This window comes from Grammomys surdaster, unplaced genomic scaffold (genome assembly GCF_004785775.1).
Source record: "Grammomys surdaster isolate TR1022 unplaced genomic scaffold, NIH_TR_1.0 126013, whole genome shotgun sequence".
Lineage (NCBI taxonomy): Eukaryota > Metazoa > Chordata > Mammalia > Rodentia > Muridae > Grammomys > Grammomys surdaster.
Genome location: NW_021620828.1, coordinates 4,478,635 through 4,497,229, shown reverse-complemented (window position 1 = coordinate 4,497,229; position 18,595 = coordinate 4,478,635). Strand labels below are relative to the sequence as shown.

General features: G+C 40.6%; 1 protein-coding gene and 1 long non-coding RNA gene across 2 annotated transcripts in view; one reads left to right on the top strand and one right to left on the bottom strand.

Moving 5' to 3' along the window:
- The window catches only part of LOC114609994 (C-type lectin domain family 2 member G-like), a 50,137-nt gene that overhangs the window by 23,242 nt on the left and 8,300 nt on the right, over window positions 1–18,595 (bottom strand). The window contains exon 5 of the mRNA XM_028754437.1: window positions 6,008–6,086. Coding sequence (XP_028610270.1) covers window positions 6,008–6,086 — 79 coding nt within the window. The remainder of the gene's footprint in view (window positions 1–6,007; window positions 6,087–18,595) is intronic.
- The window catches only part of LOC114610066, a 10,729-nt gene continuing 755 nt past the window's right edge, over window positions 8,622–18,595 (top strand). Inside the window, exon 1 of the long non-coding RNA XR_003709629.1 lies at window positions 8,622–8,884. This is a non-coding gene — a long non-coding RNA (uncharacterized LOC114610066). The remainder of the gene's footprint in view (window positions 8,885–18,595) is intronic.

Below are 18,595 nucleotides of genomic sequence, written 5' to 3'. Positions count from 1 at the left end.
GTTCTTCTCCACAAACCCTTTTTAGTTCCTCTCTGACCTTTTTAGTTTGATTCAAATTGCAATAAATACTTACCAATTTCTCCTTCCTGCAGGAGGTCTGTGGAAATAGGCTCTGTCTTCAACATGCCCATGGAAGCTTGGGCAGCCTCTGCAGGATTCATCTCTGAGCTGAGTCTCAGACACAGGAAGATTGAAATTGAAACCAGAGAGGAAGAATGACTGTTTTCAATCTGAGATGGATTCCCATTTATCAGATGGCTTGTTAACTTCCACCCCTTGAGTGGAACATCCACTCAACATGAAGTTCTTTATCTCTCAGAGAAACAAAATCACAAGATAGAAGAGGGAATTGAAACATGGACTGAATTGTATGAAGAACCAGCTTGGATACATCTTAGGCTTCAAAGCCATCTTATAGGAAAGACAAACAGGGTTCATGCCTGTTTATATCAAACCTGTTTCTCACGAATTAGACTATGCCCCACCTAAAACCTTAACTAAAAATGGTTCTGCATGTTCCAGGGATTTCAATCATGTCTCTGTTTCAAGAAATGGCTTATAACCATCAAAAAACCCTACATTTGCTTCAAAAGTTTATATGACCACCTATGACTACCTTGGTTGATATGAATACTAGTTGCTATGACTATCTTGGTGTGCTTAAATTAATTTGACCATGATGATTTGGGGTAGTGATTTTTATCCTTCCATCTTTGAGAATAACATGTACCATAAATAAAATAATTAAAACTGCTAAATGTAAAGTAATATCAATATGAGGAGGTATTTATTTATTTTAGGAACAGAGTCACACCATTTATCTGAAATAAAATGGATTGAACAAATAACAAGGTGAAATGAAGTAGAAATAGACACTAAGAAACACGTTTTCCTGAATGAGATTTGCTCGTGTTTATTTAATAATAAAAAAAAAGATTCAAAACAGACACAGAATATAAGAACTTTTGTTGGGTTCAGGTTAGAAGCAGAGAAAACTCACTTCAGAGATAGAAAATGGAAAGTAAAAAGTTTATTTTCTGAGTGCTCCAAGAGGCTGCCAGTTTGGGATCTGAACCACAAATCCAAAGAGACATTATACAACATTTTTATAGGATGGGTACACAAAGTGAGGGGTAGCAGGGTGGACTGTTGCACTGACCAATCATATTTATACACAAGGACTTAAAACAAGAAAGTTAGCATTAGTGACTGGGACTTATCAGGGGCACCTGGTTTCAGGATCCTTATGTCAGCCTCTGCAGCCAGGTCCCCTCCTGAACTCTGGCCCATAATTTTCAAATGATAAGGGAACAAAGGAAAGGACAAGCTACATGGAGTCACTTAAGTCAAGACAAGCAACACATTTATGACTTGTGTGCCTCAGTTTAGATAACAGGATAACAGCATCTTCTGTCTTTACATCCTGTACTGGTTAACAGACAAACATGAGACGTCTGAAGAAGGAGGACAGGAGCTGGCACCTGAGAAGATGAACTCAGTTTGGATCTGCCAGCAAGATGGAATCATCCCTGAGATGGCAAACTCAGGAAACTACTTCCTAACACCACATTTTTTATTACTTTCAATTTTTTTTTCCTGTATGAGTAAAACACAAGTTTCAAACAAAATTGTCACAGGACAACTTTATGGGATTCTTCTATGGGACAACTTCTACCATGTGAATCCAGGTGCCAAACTCAAGTTGTCAGGCTTAGTGTCAGGGTAGCATTACCTACTGAGCCATGTCATTGGCTCTAAATATATACTTTAATGAATATATACGTTAATAAATAGTAAAGTATGTTGCGTGTGCTATATACATCTCCAATTCCAGCAAACTGGAGATTTTGTGTAGATCTTGTGTGTGTGTGTGTGTGTGTGTGTGTGTGTGTGTGTGTGTGTAATGGTATGGGTATCTAGATTAGTAGTGAATGTTTGATAAGCATGTGTGGGAAGGTTTAATCTATATTATCAATACAATTAGAATGGCAGAGCTAAACAAAGAGAAGCATGTGACCTGATATTTTGGGACTTGTCAGTGAAACGTAGTGAATGATCAAATAAAAAAATACTTTGTTCTTACAACTCAACCATATGCAAACTACTGCAAAGAATATAATGCCTAAGAAGGCTCAGTAATTAACTGTCTTGCTAATAAATGAATCTAATAGACAATAAAATTCAAATGATATAGTTATGTTTGAAATTCTCAAAAAATAAAGAAGAAAGTAAAATGAGATTGTTTATGGCAGTTCTCAGTCCACTTTAACTAAAAAAAAATGAAAACTGAGAAGTAAGCCTAAAAGTATTTTGACAAACATTCTTTATTAATTAAATTAATAATATTAATGTTGGTTTTAACTCTGCCTAGGTCTCACTTCATGTTGGTCATTGAACTTTGTAAAAGAATGTTGATGATTCTAAACATATTTGAAGGCTACAGAACAATAATCATCTTTTTGTGATAATAGAACCATTCCACAGTATTATTTGGCCTTCATTTTTTAAGGCCTCAGTCATGCAAAGAAACAAATAATCAAAAAAAAAAACTTCATATCTGATCATAAAAGTAGAGGTTACCACTTTAAAGATTTTTGACCCAGAATTGTTCCTGTCTAAAAAAAAAAGATACAGGGACAAAAAATGGAGCAGAGACTAAAGGATAGGCCATCCAGTGATCGGCCCAACTCTGGATCCATCCCATGGGCAGGCACCAAACTCTGACACTATTACTGTTGTGCATGCAGACAAAAGCCTAGCATGGCTGTCCTAGCATGATGTCAACTAACCTGGACCCCTAGGAGCTCCCAGAGTCTAAGCCACCAACCAACGAGGAGACATGAGCTCCTCTGTGGCCCCCAGGACATATGTAGCTGAGGGCTACATTGTGTAGCCTCAGTAGAAGAGAATGCACCTAATCCTATAGAGACCTGATGCCCTAGGAGAGGAAGATGCCCAAAGTAGGATGGGTGAGAATGGGTAGGGGGTGGCAGGGTGGGGTGGGGGGAGCACCCACTCAGAAGCAAAGGGGAGGGGTAAGAGATACAGAACTTTGGGAGGGGGGACCAGGATGAGGCATGTACTCTGAATAAATAAAATAATTAAGAAACAAAAAAAAAGGAAAAAGGTAGAGGTTACTACTACTGATGTGAGTTAGTTTATGTTTCAGATATGAGTACCAGCTCATACCGGAATACCTATTCATTTAAGGAACATTCATGATCTCATAAGCACACATGTGAATAGTTCTCAGAGGTAGTTGTCAACTTGGATGTCATCACATATTATGCACTGACTGTGAAAATGATTTTATCAGATTGTTAAGGAGGCAGCAGCAGTAGATAACTTGTTGTGTGTTTGTCAGGATTGCCAGGACATACTCTCTACCTAGAATACAAAATTACTAGCACTGTAAGGTGCTTCTGTACTTGCTACAAATCCACTTCCTAGGAACGTAGCCCCTGCCACTGCTGATCCTGTCACTCAGGAAGCCATGTGTTTCATCTCCATGGATGGGAAACCTAAAGCAAAAAAAAAAAAAAGGATTTCTGCAGAGTCTGCCATTTGATTCACTCCTGCAATCGAATCTCACTCGTCCTCTCCACTTATTTATAATAAGAATGAGAAACTGCAGCAGTGGGCAGCCTCACAAGGGTGATTTTCAAAGCTCTCCTGAAGTATTTTTACACATGTATAAAGTGGGAAAAAATGCAGCACTTAGTAAATTGCTGAAAGGTCTTTAATTATGGAATGGGAAGGTTCTGTGTTTTACCCTTCCAGTGAAATGGATAGTTTGAAAATGGCTATTGTCACATTCAAGAGTCGTCCCCACAGCTCTCTGATGACAAGTGGAGATTCTTAATGTCCCTGGAGTCTCTTCTTCTGTGACAACCTTAAAGACAGAGGACTGATAATTCTCAGGTTTGAAGTTCTGAAGTAGCTTCCTAGGGTTTTAGAGCTCTTGATGGCCAACAGCAGGGCTGTGTCCATCACACAAGGGCAGTTATCATCAAGGAAAGATTTTCAAGTGGTGACAGAAGACAGTATCTACCCCAGATGCCACCATCATGCTAAATATTTGGAGTGAAATAACACCATGGAAATGCTTTGAAGATGATGGCTAATGAATGGGAGAGTGTCCAATGACTTACATTTGTCAGGATGTAAAGTTTGTGGGGGATTTGCTGTTGCATGTAAGCACACACTCTACCTCAGAGCCACCTCCAGCCCTCAGGTTCATTGTTTTCTTCCTTCCCACTACAATTGGATTCTCTTGACACTGACTTTCAACCCTCATAGTCACAACACAAACACATCACAACATATAAACACAGAAGAAGGAAAAACATTCCAAAAACACACCAGTTGTTATACTCAGTGTTATCTGTCCACTTCCAAGGGTGCTCTGATGACTCTCTGTGGAGGCCGATCCAGCAGTCAGTACCCCCTTTGTAACTCCCTAGGAAATCCTGTCATAAAACACAAAAAGTTGAGAATACATGTGTGTCTTTGTTTCAGATGAACCTGGAGTCTCTCCAGTCCACAGCTTCCTCTAGAGACATCAGGAGGGTGGAACTGAGGCTCACAGACTTTGGAGCTGTACTAGTCACCAGTTCTCAGTGGATCCACTTGACATCTGTAATTCTAAAGGACCTCATTTGAATTAAAGTACCAAATGTAGTGACACATTCCTCAGTGACCAGGATAGTTATGGGTTAACCTCCCTTTGCAGTTATTAACAGTTGTCACTCTCTGTCTAAAACATGTGCCATCTTACAGGAACAAGCTCATGACCACCAGGTATCCCAGTAAAGTGGCCTATCTGACCTTCCAGCTGACTATGAGCACTAAATGAGAGAATATTTCTTGAATGTCACAGGGCTCCAGTCAGAAGTGAAGCATCAGCAAATGGCACACACTCACACATTCCCCATGTCTCCATGTGCTTGGGATGGGATCCTTCCTCATGCTTCATCTGTAACTATCTCAAGGCAACAAAAGATTCAACAGAATAAACAGAAAACACAATCCCTGCCCATTTCTTACCAGCTCCTCCTGGTTGTCAACTCGAGCTAGTTGGGCCCCTTGCGCCATGCAGAAGTCCTGGCTTAATGTCCAGTTACTTGAATATTCAGAAATACAAAAACATTTATTTCCAAGTTCAGTCCAGTTCCTCTGACAAGCAGCATGGGTATTATTTTTGATTGAGATCTGCTCTGTAGGTCTTACTAAAATATAGACAATACAACAAATCATAACAAGCATGTCTTCTCTCTTTTTGGAATACCCTCCTGAGCTCAGCTGTGAGGCTCCCAGGAAGTGCATTTCTATAATAGCATCACATTCTGTGCTTTGAATGGCAGTAGAGATTGTTGGATCATCAAGCACTGTGTATGGACACATACTTTGACAAGCAGCCTAAATAATTGAGATAGCAGTGAGAACTTTTAGGTAGGTAGTGTATACAGTGTGGACACATTGCACTCAAGGTAGATTCACATACTTAAGTGGACAGTGCAAGTTTTTATTACAGTATTCTGAACAGTGTGGTATGAAAATCCTATAAATGTATTACTTCAGAAACTTTTCATTTAATACTTTCAAAATGCAGTTGACCCATGGGTCATGGTGGGAGACACTGTATCTTCCTGGCCATATCACACTTCTCTGTCCTCACCCTTCCTTAAGTCCTCTTTGGAGTTTTCCTCTCCTTATTCTCTGCCTTGGACAGTCCCCCCAAGTGGACCTATGTCCCTTGCATCTCTGTCTGGAACCTATTGGGTATCATCTTCCCAGGGATGCTGAGTGTGGCCTCCTGTGCACACCACAGCCTGTGTGTTCCTTCACTGCATCTTCCTGCTGGAACCTAAGTTCCCAGAGAACAGGAACTTCCAGTGTGTTTTCTCTAGAGCCCTTCCCACAATGTCTGGCTCACAGAGGTCAGTAGTAAAACTGACAGTGTGAATGTGGACAGAATGCTGCAGAATTTGGAGAATAAGTCACTTACCTGACAAAGCAGCAGAAAGAGCAACTACAGCTGCAGTGAGGACCGTGATCATGATCACTCCACAGCGCCAGTGACAACACTTAGCAGGAAACACACAGGATACAACTTGGAGCATTTTATCTGTAAAATATAAATATAAGAATGCCAATTTCAAATAATTACTTAAGGAAAATAAAATAAACTTAGCACAAACCCACTTTACAATTGCCTATAACTTCCAGAAAGGCTTCTGCCAACCCTTCTGGAGAAGGCCCTAGTCCACAAAAGATGTCCATGATAGAAAGAAGTCTAGAGAGGGTGGAAACAGAGCTTCTGCCAGGGAGTCTTCTGGTCACTGAACTCTGAGTGAATAATAAAAGAACAAGAATGGAGGGAGTGGAGATCCCAGTGAAATGCAAACAACAAAAATCTGGATTTTGCTCCATAAAAAGTACCCTGGTTAGAAGGAGCTATGGAAACATTAGGAAAAAAAATTGATGCAATTAGACATATTAACAAAATAAAAAGAGAGGAAAAACTAGAAATATCTCAATAAACACAACAAAATTATGTGAAAAATAGAAGTACATGGAACTTCCTCAACTCTACAAAAATTATCCATTAAAAACAAAACTATAAGTCCAGCAGCAGTCTGCTTCATTCTCCAATGGTACAATTATGAATGTTTTCCCAGCAATCAAGAGCAAGAGTCGGATGTCTGCACATTGCTCCAGGTAAACTTTTCCCAGAAGGTCCTTGCCAGGCAAAGAAATAGGATCAGGTGTTTGGAGAATGGCTCAGCTGTTAAGACCACTTGCAGCTCTTTGAGAGGAACTGGGTTGAAGTCCTAGGACCCACAAGGTAGCTTACAACAATGCACAGCTCCAGTTCTGGGGGATCCATCGCCCTCTTCTGGCATCTGTAGGCACCAGGCATTCATGTGATGCACAAACCTGCAGGCAAACAACCATGTACATAAAATGAGTTTCTTAAAGAAGGAAAGAAGGTTTACAGTTCTTGGAAACATGTGAAAGTGTTTCTCTTCACATTTGTCATGGTTCTAGCTACATAGAAATTCTAACAATTCTTCAAAAGACTACTGGATATAAAAACTGAGTTTACAAAGCTGCAGGATGGAACATCAGCATGGTAAATTCAGTTATATAGTCCTGTAAGGTGGAAATTAATATCTAAGACAGTGCTCTTTACAGTAATGCTAAAAATCATAAAATTATGAATCTAAAAATAGGATGCTCATAATCAGCAAAACAAAAATTCCATGTAAAGTCAGAAAGAAATAAGAATAGGAAAGTTGGCTCAGTGGTTTAGAGCACTCTTGATCTTGCAGAGGGCCTGGGTTCAGTTCTAGCACCGATATAACAACTTACAAATCTCTGTAATTCCAGATTTAAGAAATCTGACAATATTCCTAACCCTGGCGGGCACTAGGAATGCACATGATCCATAGATATCGATGCAGGCCAAAAAATCATACAGGTTAAATTTTTGAAATCCAAAAGAAAAAAATCAAGGCAGCCCTAAACACATAACGAACTGGAACACTCCATATTCCTCACATGTCAACAAGTCCTGAACAAGTGTATATGTGCAACATATTCCTGAGGGGTGGTTGCCTTCAGAAAAAAAATCATAGCACCAAGTTATATGAGAGGTACTATGAAAATTCAAAAGAAAACAGCATGGTCAAAAATTATTTTGAAAAAGAAGAGGTCAAAATCAGAAAGATCGCAAGGCCTAATCTAATGCCTCATGTCTTCATATGAACAGGAATGAAAGCCTGGTGCCATCAACAGAGTAGACACTGAAGCAACACAGCAGAACAGAAAACAGGACTCCAGATTGACATCAAACACACGGTCAACAGACACTTAACAGCGACGGAAGGTTTTAGACAGGGAAAGGATAGCATTGCTCCAATGTCTGCTACTCAAACAGTCTGCTATCTGTCTGCTACAAAAAAGACTCAAACTACTACAGTCCATCTCTCCACATATACACCCAAGCAAGACACTTAATATCGTAAAGACATTTGAGTTTTAGAAAACTGAGGGAGAATGATTGTGAACTTGTCTTGGGCAAAAGTCATCTTAGATTGAAGAGCAAAATCACTGTCTGCATAACAGGATGGTTATACATTGATGTTGCTGTTGACGTAGATCTAACACCTTTTTAAGGTTAAATTGTACAGCTACTACAAAGCTGTCTGTAAGTGTAAAATATGATATGCTCCCATCCTACCCACATATCCCCACGCTGCAAAGGACAGCCTGCATTCAAGCTGCAAGAAATCTTTATGTGAATATTTGCAGCACCTTTCAGGATCCCTGTGAAAATAACACATTTGTGACCATTGAAATATCCCCAGGCTGATAACAAGGTAAACCTTCTCTCAACACAAGAAACACCTTGGACAACAGGCTTGTGTGTGCTCTGTCTTGTGTCACTTTAACAGGACAAATGTTCCAAAGGCTTCTTACCCAAAAAGTCCCTAAACTCAACCTGCCAGTAAGCTTATGCAAACTTGAGGTCAGAGCTACAGGATGTGGGCCCCATGCAGTTTCCTTTGAGAAGAGACTCCCAACTGCCATACTCACTTCCTCCTCTCACTTCTCTAGAAGTTTCCTGCCAGCTTTTCATAACCTCTTTGTATAATATTTGCTGGTGAGATTCATGCAAAATTCTGAATTCAGAGCGTGGTTCTGTGTCAGCGGTGCAGTGGACGCAGTCTCTCAGGATCTAGCAGCAGTGCTTGTTCCTGACAGGCTACTGATAGGCTCTGCACTGTGAGTGATGGGCAGAGGGTACTGCTGGGACAAGCTGAAAGAACTCAGGTGGGAAGTCTCTGCTTCGTGGATCCATTTTATGGCATCTGGAAAGGTGAGTACTTACGGCTGAGGCAGAGGAGCAGTGAGTGTGTCTGCAACAGACAATGGGGAAATAGGGGAAAGGTAGGGGTCTGTATACACTTTGAAAAGTCATGTTTTAGTCTTTTGAATTTTACTTGTAAGAGTGCTGTGTCCACCTGTATGTATGTATGTATGTATGTATGTATGTATATGTATGTATATATGTATACTCCATGCATGCCTAGTATTAGGAGAGCTTAGAAAAGTATGTTGGATCCCTGGAATTGGAGTTAGGGATGGGTGCTGGGAATGAAACCTTACGCCTCTGCAAGAGCAATAAATACTCTCAATGGTTGAGCCAACTCTCCAGACTCTATATATCTTGATAAAGTACACCTGATTATATGTTTTCAAAATTCATGGAAATGTATACCAAGTGAATTAATTATACTGGATACAGATTATAGTTTTTACAAAGTTTCCACTGACTTTAACCATTGCATTTTCCTCATTTCCACACACCTAAAATACCAGGAAACTTCTACTACACTAACAACCAGGAGAAAGGATACGTAGGATTAGAACGCTTTGAGCACTGCACTGTGGCCTTTGGATTTGGATCCACAGAGAACTCTCAACCTTTGTTCTTTCTAGTTATAAAAAGTATAAAACCAAAGCATAATAAATTCTCATATGCTCATTTCCAGCTCCAGCACGTCTCAGCCATGTGTTGCTGTGAGCAACCTACTTCCCCTGAGAGAACTCCTCAGATCTCCTCACACTCCCTGTAGAAAGTAAAGCTTGGGAGATTTCTAAACTCCCTCATATTTTAAAGGAGTGGTTTCATTGTGATTTCTAGTTCTGCATTGTGCTTTAAAAAATCTTTCCAAATCCAAGAAAAGGTTGTAAACTCCTGTCTGATTTTAGCTATCTCCTCTATGATGGATGAACAATATTAAGCTTTCAATGCCTGACAAATTTGTCTCAGCATGTCACCGAGCTCCACACATGTTGTCACGGAAGACATCCTATCTTATTACTACATAGTATTCCGTTTTATATGGAAGTATGTATCACAGTTTTTCCACACTCATCCACTGCTAGATGCTGATGTCGGTTTGGTTGGAGCCTCCGACTAGGCTCACATCCCCCACCTCCCTCCACCGCAGCCATGGCACCAAAAGCCCAGTTCGATATCCTGGCAGCTGTAGCAAACTTCTCCCAGACCCAGGTGACCACACTTGGGGTCAAGCCCAGCCTATGGCAGACAGGTCATTTTCCTTCACCTACAAACTATAAAAAAGAAAAACTTCCCTGCCCTATCCTGGGCAGGACTTCTTCAGTCTTGTCCCCCGAGACTGGTGAACTTGCCCTGGAACACTTCTGAAATACATATGCCTTTCTACATTTAATTCAGCTCGAATTGGCTTATTAAGTCAACAAATAAACCGATTAGTGTGTTCCATGTGGTGGCTGTTGTAAACAGTGTTACAACACACAAGCAAGAAAAATATCTTTTATCAGGGGCTGCGGGGAGTAGAGACGGAATAGAAAATATTTTCTTTAAAGTGGTATCAAATCTGGTGCTCAAAGTCACAGTAGGATGAATATTATTCACAATAATGTCCAGTATTTCTAAAGCTAGCCCAATGGATTTTGACTATATTCACCATAAAGAAACAAAGAGCATGTCCCTTAGTTTTAATGTGTCAATCAAAACAAAACAAAACACATCCAACTCTGGCCTTGAACTGTTTGGAGACATGCTCATGAGCAGGGGCCGCCACTGGCTGGAGAAAAGGCTTGCCCGGGCCTTTGTTTTAAGCAGCCAAGTTTTGTTCTCAGGTCAGGAAGGTGATGAAGAAGCCGCCATTTTAGAACCATCTTATTGCTTAGTCATGGGCTCTCTTAAGGCCCTCTGCTGTTCAGCTAGCCTCTAAGCCCTCAGAAGCATCTGACTTATGTGAGAAACTGTAGTATTGCTCATGAGCTTTCTCTTTGGGTGTTAGTCAGAGGAGGTGAAAATGCTAGAGAAGCCGCGGCAGCTTCTAGAGAGCCCGGTGTGCAGACAGCAGAAATCGCAACTTTCACCAAATTCAGTTACTCTATGGACCTTGGCCACTACTGTGAGGACCTGGCTGCCAGTTTTAGCCCAGAGAAAACTCCGAAGAACAAAGGAAATCTTTACTTTTCCAGGTTTTCCTAACACAGGGGTGCTCTGCTTTACTGTGAGGAATATGTGACTTGGTGGAACCTGGTCATAACTCGCAGTCAGAGGCAGCAGACAGATCACACCTGCTACTCTGCCTCAAGGAGAGCCTGTTCTACATTCTGTTTAAGGGCCCCAATAGCTGTGGGGGAGGGTCCTTAGGTGTGCACTGAGTAGGGCATTGAGTAGGGCCCTAGGATTCAAGGGAGGCATGGTTAGAACTCCCTCCTCTGCAGCTTACCCCTCACCTCCTAGAACAGTGTTTCCAATCATCATAGCGAATAGGCTGTCCACTGTAGAAGAACTAGGCTCTTGATCTAACAATAATTGTGAACTCTGTTTTTCAAGAAATTTGATATTTTATTACTAAACAAAAACATTAAGGTGGGGATGGAATCACGACTCAGCAGTGAAGGGCACTCGCTGCTCTTGTAGAAAGAGAACTTGGTTCATTTTCAGCACAAACATGGTGGCTCACAATTGTCTAAGTCGGGTTCTAGAGGATTCCACACTTTCTTCTGACCTCTGTGGGCACCGGGCATGCATGTAGTGCACACAGACATACAGGAAACACACCCATACATGTAAAATAATTTTATAAACTAAAGGGAAAGAGAGTTATAAAATAAAATATAAATGTTTCTCAAACGTTTCAAATGTTGGAGACAATGCAGTTTTAAATAGAAATCTCAAAATTTTTTCCCATCATTTGTTATGAACTAAAACTGTAGATGGATTTGCAGATGGGATAAATCTCCCACTCCCACCCTACTGGAAAAAACCTGAGATACACTATCTAACACTAGAACCAAGATCTTTCCCTGATGCCACAAGAGTCATTTAAGACTAGAAGAGTATACTTGATACGTGCTACCGTTGTCCTAAGGAAGAGGGAGACATTCTGAAAGCTTGGAGGTTTCAGGGAGAGGAAGTGCACCACTAACTGTGGGAGTCTGAATGTGGGTGACAGAATGTGACTGATAACCTGCCGGTCCTCCAGTCAATCCTCCAGCAATCTGGACAACTACTCTGATTTACAAGCTCAAAAGAACCATTTTCTTCTGCAGTAGCAGGGATCTCAGAATTGAATATGAGTGCAGGCCATCAAGCCAACTGGAGACACACAGACTTTTCCCCAAGGGAGAGCCTGAGGGTATTTGTAAGACTGAGGGTGAGGGGTGTTGTCGGGGAGTGGGTGTTTGTTCAAACTTAACACCTACAACACCACAGTTTAATTACAGTGAGTAGCACAATAAATCCCAGCCTCATGGTTTGTTGGGAGCACGTTGTTTATACACTTCGCGTTAAGTTAGTGGAGTGCAAATTCCAGATGCCCTGCAAGAGGGTACTAACAAGTTCTCCGTTGGTTGCACTTCCCCAAACACATTTAAGTAACTTAGGCCATACTAGAAAAATACAGAATGGCACCAGTGATTTCCAGCCCACTGCAGGGCTCCTCACCCTCCACCCCATCCCAGCCTCCACCAATCTATAGAGACCCTCTGTGGCAGGCTAACCGGAGTGAGGTCCAGCTCCCCTGAAGTGAGGCGAAGCTCCCCTCCCTCTCTTTAGTTTTGTTAACCATTCATTAAATACTTACGGTTTTACCGTTTCCAAGCAATCTGAGGAGGGAGGCTCGGAACCACCTATCTTCTTGCTGAAGCAGTGAGCCTCTGATGAAGGAAGACATTTCGAAGACAGTTTGGTAGCTTGTGGGTGGAGTCTAGGTCTGACCTCACCCTCCAGATTTGCAAATATGGGAGGGATAAGTGACAGAAAAGCATGCTATACTGTAAAGGAAACAAACAGAGCTGAGAAATGTTTTAGATTTCGACGGTGCAAAGGTACTCTTTTTTCTTTTTTTTAATCGAAGGCATTTTTATTGTGTGTGGAGCCAGGGATCAAACTCAAAGCCTTCTATATGAGAAGTGTGAAGTCTACCATTCGGCTGTGCCATTGGACACCAGTCAAATATAACTCTATTCACTTCAGAAAATCACTAGACATACGCAACCTTTCTCTACTGTGCCTGTCTCCTTTGGTTTTGCCTCACCAAAACTTTACTGTTGTCAGCAATTTATTTTTTATTATTAATTATTTTATCTATTTACATTTCAAATGTTGTCCCCCTTCCTGGTCTCCCTTCCAGGAACCTCTCACCTCATTCTCCCTCCCCTTTGCCTATCAAAGAGCTCTCCCCCACCCACCTACCCACTCCTGCCTCATGCCTCCAGCATCTCCCTTCTCTGGGGCATCAAGCCTCCACAGGACCCAGTGCATCTCCTCCCACTGATGCAGGATAAGGCCATCCTCTGCTACACGTGTAGCTGGAGCCATAGACCCATCCATATATACTCTCTGTTTAGTGTTTTAGTCCCTAGGAGCTCAGGGGGAAGGGGGGTCTGGTTATTAATATTGTTGTTCTTCCTATGGGGTTGTAAAACCCTTCAGCTCCTTCAGACCTTCCCCTGACTTGTCCATTGTGGTCCACCAGCTCAGTCCAATGGTTGTCTATGAGTACCTGCATCTGTCTTAGTCAGGTACTAGCAGAGCCTCTCAGAAGCAGCCATACCAGGCTCCTGTCTGCAAGCACATCTTGGCATCAGCAATAGTGTAGGGGTTTGGTGTCTGCCAATGGGATGGATCCCAAGATGGGGCAGTCTGTGAATGGCCTTTCCTTCAGGCTCTGCTCCATTTTTTGTCTCTGAATTTCCTTTAGACAGGAACAAATCTGGGTTGAATTTTTTGAGATGGGTGGGTGGCCCCATCCATCAATTGGGATCGAGGTTCAAATCCATCTACTGCAGGTAATTTCTTCAGGTTCTACCTCCTCATTTTGGGGGCATTTAGTCATACCGTTGAGTCCTAGGACTCTCTTGCATCCCTGGGTCTGATACTTTCTAGTGATTTCCCCTCCTCCTTCTATCACCCACCCCCACTCCCAGTGCTACATATTTCTATTCATTCTCCTGACTCTCTGGACTTCTCTCCTTTCTCTTCCCATACCTGATTCTGCCACCCCCTTTTCCCTTCCCCTCCCCTCTCCCACCCAGGTCCCTTCCTCCTTCTGACTCCCATGATTATTTTCTTCCCTCTTCTAAGTGATATTGAACCATCCACATTTTGGCCTTCTGTCTTGTTAAACTTCATATGGTCTATAAGTTGTATCACGAGTATTCTGAGCTTTTGGTCTGATATCCACTTATCAGTGAGTACTAGGTATGTCCTTTTCTGTCTGGGTTACTTCACTTGGGATGATATTTTCTAGGTCTACTCATTTGCCTGCAAAATTCATGAAGTCCTCGTTTTTAATAGCTGAGTAGTATTCCATTGTGTAAATGTATCACATTTTCTGTATCCATTCTTCCATTGGGAGACATCTGAGTTGTTTCCAGCTTTTGATTATTATAAAAAAGGCTATTATGTACATAGTTGAGCAAGTGTCTTTGTGAGATAATGGAGCATCTTATGGATATATGCCCAGGAGAGGTATAGCTGATTGTTCAGAAAGAATTATTTCCAGTTTTCTGAGTATAGGGAAGATTGACATCCAAAATGGTTATACCAGCTTGCAATCTCACCAGCAATAGAGGAGTGTTCCTCTTTCTCCACATACTTGCCAGCATATGTTGTCACCTGAGTTTTTTATCTTAACTATTCTGACTGGTGTAAGGTAGATACTGAGGGTTGTTTTGATTTGCATTTCTCTGATAAATAAAGATGTTTAACTTTTTTTTTAGGCATTTCCTGGCCATTCAAGATTCCTCAGTTGAAAATTCTGTTTAGTTCTGTACCCCATTTTTTAATTGGCTTAATAGATTTTTTGGGATCTTGGGGTATTTGATATTAGCCCTCTATCAGATGTAGGGTTACTAAAGATCTTTTCCCAATCTGTAGGTTATAATTTTGTCCTATGGACAGTGTCCTTTGCCTTACAGAAGGTTTTCAGGTTCATGAAATCCCGTTTGCCAATTGCTGACCTTAGAGCCTCAGCCACTGGTGTTCCGTTTAAGAAATTTTCCCTGTGCCAAGGTGTTCAAGGCTATTTCCCACTTTCTCTTCTATTAAACTCAATGTACCTCATTTTATGTGGAGGTCCTTGATCCACTTGGACTTCAGCTTTGTACAAGGACATAAAAATAGATGAATTTTCATTCTTCTACATACAGACCACCAGTTAGGCCACCACCATTTGTTGAAAATGCTTTCTTTTTCCCACTGTACGGTTTTAGATTCTTTGTCAAAGATCAAGTGACCATAGGTGTGTGACTTTATTTCTGTGTCTTCAGTTCTATTCCATTGATTTACTTCTCTGTCTCTGTACCAATGCCATGCAGGTTTGTTTGTTTGTTTGTTTGCTTGCTTGTTTGTTTGTTTGTTTTTTAAATCACTATTGCTTTGTAGTACAGACTGAGATCAGGGAAGGTGATTCCTGGAAAAGTTCTTTCATTGTTGAGAATTATTCATGCTATCCTTGACTGTTTGTTATTCCCTATGAAATTGAGAGTTGCTTTTTCTCTGTGAAGAATTGATTGGAATTGTGATGGGAATGCATTGATTCTGCAGATTGCATTTGGTAAGATGGCCTTTTTCACTGTGTAAATTCTACTGATCCATTAGCATGGAAAATCCTTCCATCTTCTGAAGTCTTCTTTGATTTCTTTCCTCAGACACTTGAAGTTCTTGTCATACAGATCTTTCACTTGCTTGGTTAGAGTTACACCAAGATATTTTATATTATTTGTGAGTATTGGGAATGGTGCTAGTTCTCTAATATCTTTCTCAGCCACTTTATCCTTTCTGTAGAGGAAGAATACTGATATGTTTGAGTTAATTTTGTGTCCAACCACTTGGCTAAAGGTGTTTATCAGATGTAGGAGTTCTCTGGTAAAATTTTTGAGGTCACTTGTGTATACTATCATATCATCTGCAAATTGTGATACCTTGACTTCTGCCGGGAGCTGTACCTGGCTTGGTCTGAGGAGAAGGTGATCTTCTTTCTTCTCCTCAGGTCGGTTCCTCTTGAGGCAGCCGAGGGAGTTAGGAATTGGAAGAGCGTTGGCGGGGGTAAGACTTGGTCTTACGAGATTCGGGGTAAGACTTTGGTCTTACGAGATATTTAAGGTTGCTGTATAATAAGGTTTACTTCTCTATGTTACTAAAGTTTACTTACTAGTCTACTGTAGCTGACCTGCTATCTGTTTTTTCCTGTGAGGCAGGAAACTGCACTAGCACCTCCGCCCAGGGACAGCAGAGGATTAAGCAATGCCTTTGATCTGTCTCTGCAGGCGCTGCCAGGCTCTAACTTAGGTCTGTTAGTTTGAAGTCACAGGAAGAAAAGACACTTAAAAAAGTTATTATAGTTTATTACTAAGAAATTACCTATGAAAGCTATCTAAGGGGAAAAGTGGGAAGGTCCTAAGTGAGGAAAAGGAAAAAATTCTAACAAAGGAAAAATTCTAAGTGGGGAAATTCTAAGCAGGGAAGAAAGAAAGGGGAGAGCAGACAACTCCTAATGAACAAACGTCTGTCTTTGTCTTCAGTACTTATACCTCATTCCGAGTACATGATCACATGTTACAAAGTTCATCACAAGTTCACACCAAAATTCAAATCATAAATTGAAATAGAAGTTTACAACAGATAATTTTTACATGCATATCCATTAGGAGTAATTATCTGACTAAACATCCATCACCTGTCTAGCTCCACAGGTTCACTGAAGGTTTAAAACTATAATTAAGAAATCAGTGAAGTTTTGTATAGATAAACCCAGGCAATATTTTCTCTTCTGTCCTAGCACCTATAATAAATCATAATCGTGAGTTCCCTTTTAGTGACCCTTGGTTAATTGTTTTACAACCACCTTGGAATATGCTCTGAGCAGGAGAGAGTCTGGTTACTATCTAAGTGCTGTTAACTAATGACATTTTGGAGACTGGCAGAGTTCTCATAGCAGTTTTGACTACCAGAAAGGGACATAATATCAGTCCCACTATAAAAAGAGCTAAATGATCATTGATATAATTTTAGGAATTCTTATAGGATCATCATTAAGACTTAAGAAGTCGTCAATTTGTCTATATAGCATCACTACAAGACAGTACATCTTCGTGGGTCTACAGAGACCTGCTCCAAAGGGGAGTGCTATTGCTTAGTGATTGCTATATATGTTTGATAATATTAATAATAATAATAATAGGAAAAGCATATTAATAGCAGGATCTTTCCTAAAATATGTCCAGCATAGCCTTGCTGATGTGGCACACTTGTCACAGATAATAATCCGAGGCAAGCATTTCAGGATGATCAACTGCTAATTATTAGCTTGTCCTATTATGGCTCCTGACATTCTTCCTTTCCAATTTGTATCCCTTTGACCTCCTTTGGTTATCTAATTGCTCTAGCTAAAACTTCAAGTACCATATTGAATAGATATGGAGAGGGGGGCAGCCTTGTCTTGTCCCTGATTTTAGTGGGATTGCTTGAAGCTTCTCTGCATTTAACCTGATGTTGGCCGTTTGTCTGCTGTATAATGTTTTTATTATGTTTAGGTATATGCCTTGAATTCTTGATCTTTCAAATACTTTTAACTTGAAGCGGTGTTGTGTTTTGTCAAAGTCTTTTTCAGCACCTAAACAAATGATCCTGTGATTTTTTTTTCCTTTAGTTGGTTTATATAGTGGATTATGTTGATGGATTTCCATATATTAAACCATCCCTCCACCCTTGGAATAAAGCCTACTTGTTTGTGTTAAATGATCTTTTAATGTGTTCTTGTGTTGCAGTAAATTTCTAACCCCAATAAGTCCATGCGAAAAACCACACATGCTCCTTGTCGGGACAGCCCTTCTTGAGGAAGCTGAATTAACATCAGAATACAAACAGCACCAGGAAAACCCACAACATTTCCCCCCTTTTGTCCAATTAAAAACCTCTTTTATCTCAGATATAAATTGAGCACAACCATCACAATTAATGAAAATTATAAAGTATAAGATACACTTAACACCCAGGCCATCATATTTGTCAATTTTAATAAAGCACTCTACCACCAATCCTAACTTAAAGAGCTTGCAATTCAATACCTCAATTATGTTCTGGTTTTAGCTCGTATTACCATCTGAAAACCATCCTCTCAAATCTATATCAACTCTCTCAATGCTAAACAACTTGACTTGACTATGAGACTATACTTTATCTTTAATCCCACCAGAATCCAAGGGCAAATTAAACATTACATGAACATATAGGAAGCACAAAACATAGCTTCCAAAACTTAACCAATTTGTAGAGACATCTGACCAAGATAGACAGTCCCTCATTCCTCAAAATGTTGGAGCATCAATCTTCAGCATTCTAGCCCAAAATCATCTGACAGCCCTTTGTAAAACAGAATTATAAAGAACTGCTTACCCTGTCTTGGCAGAGTTATCAGTTAACAATTCCACATAGTATGTCCTTTTCCTGGACAGCATTGTTTCTTTGTGTGTGTGTGTGTGTGTGTGTGTGTGTGTGTGTGTGTGTGTGTGT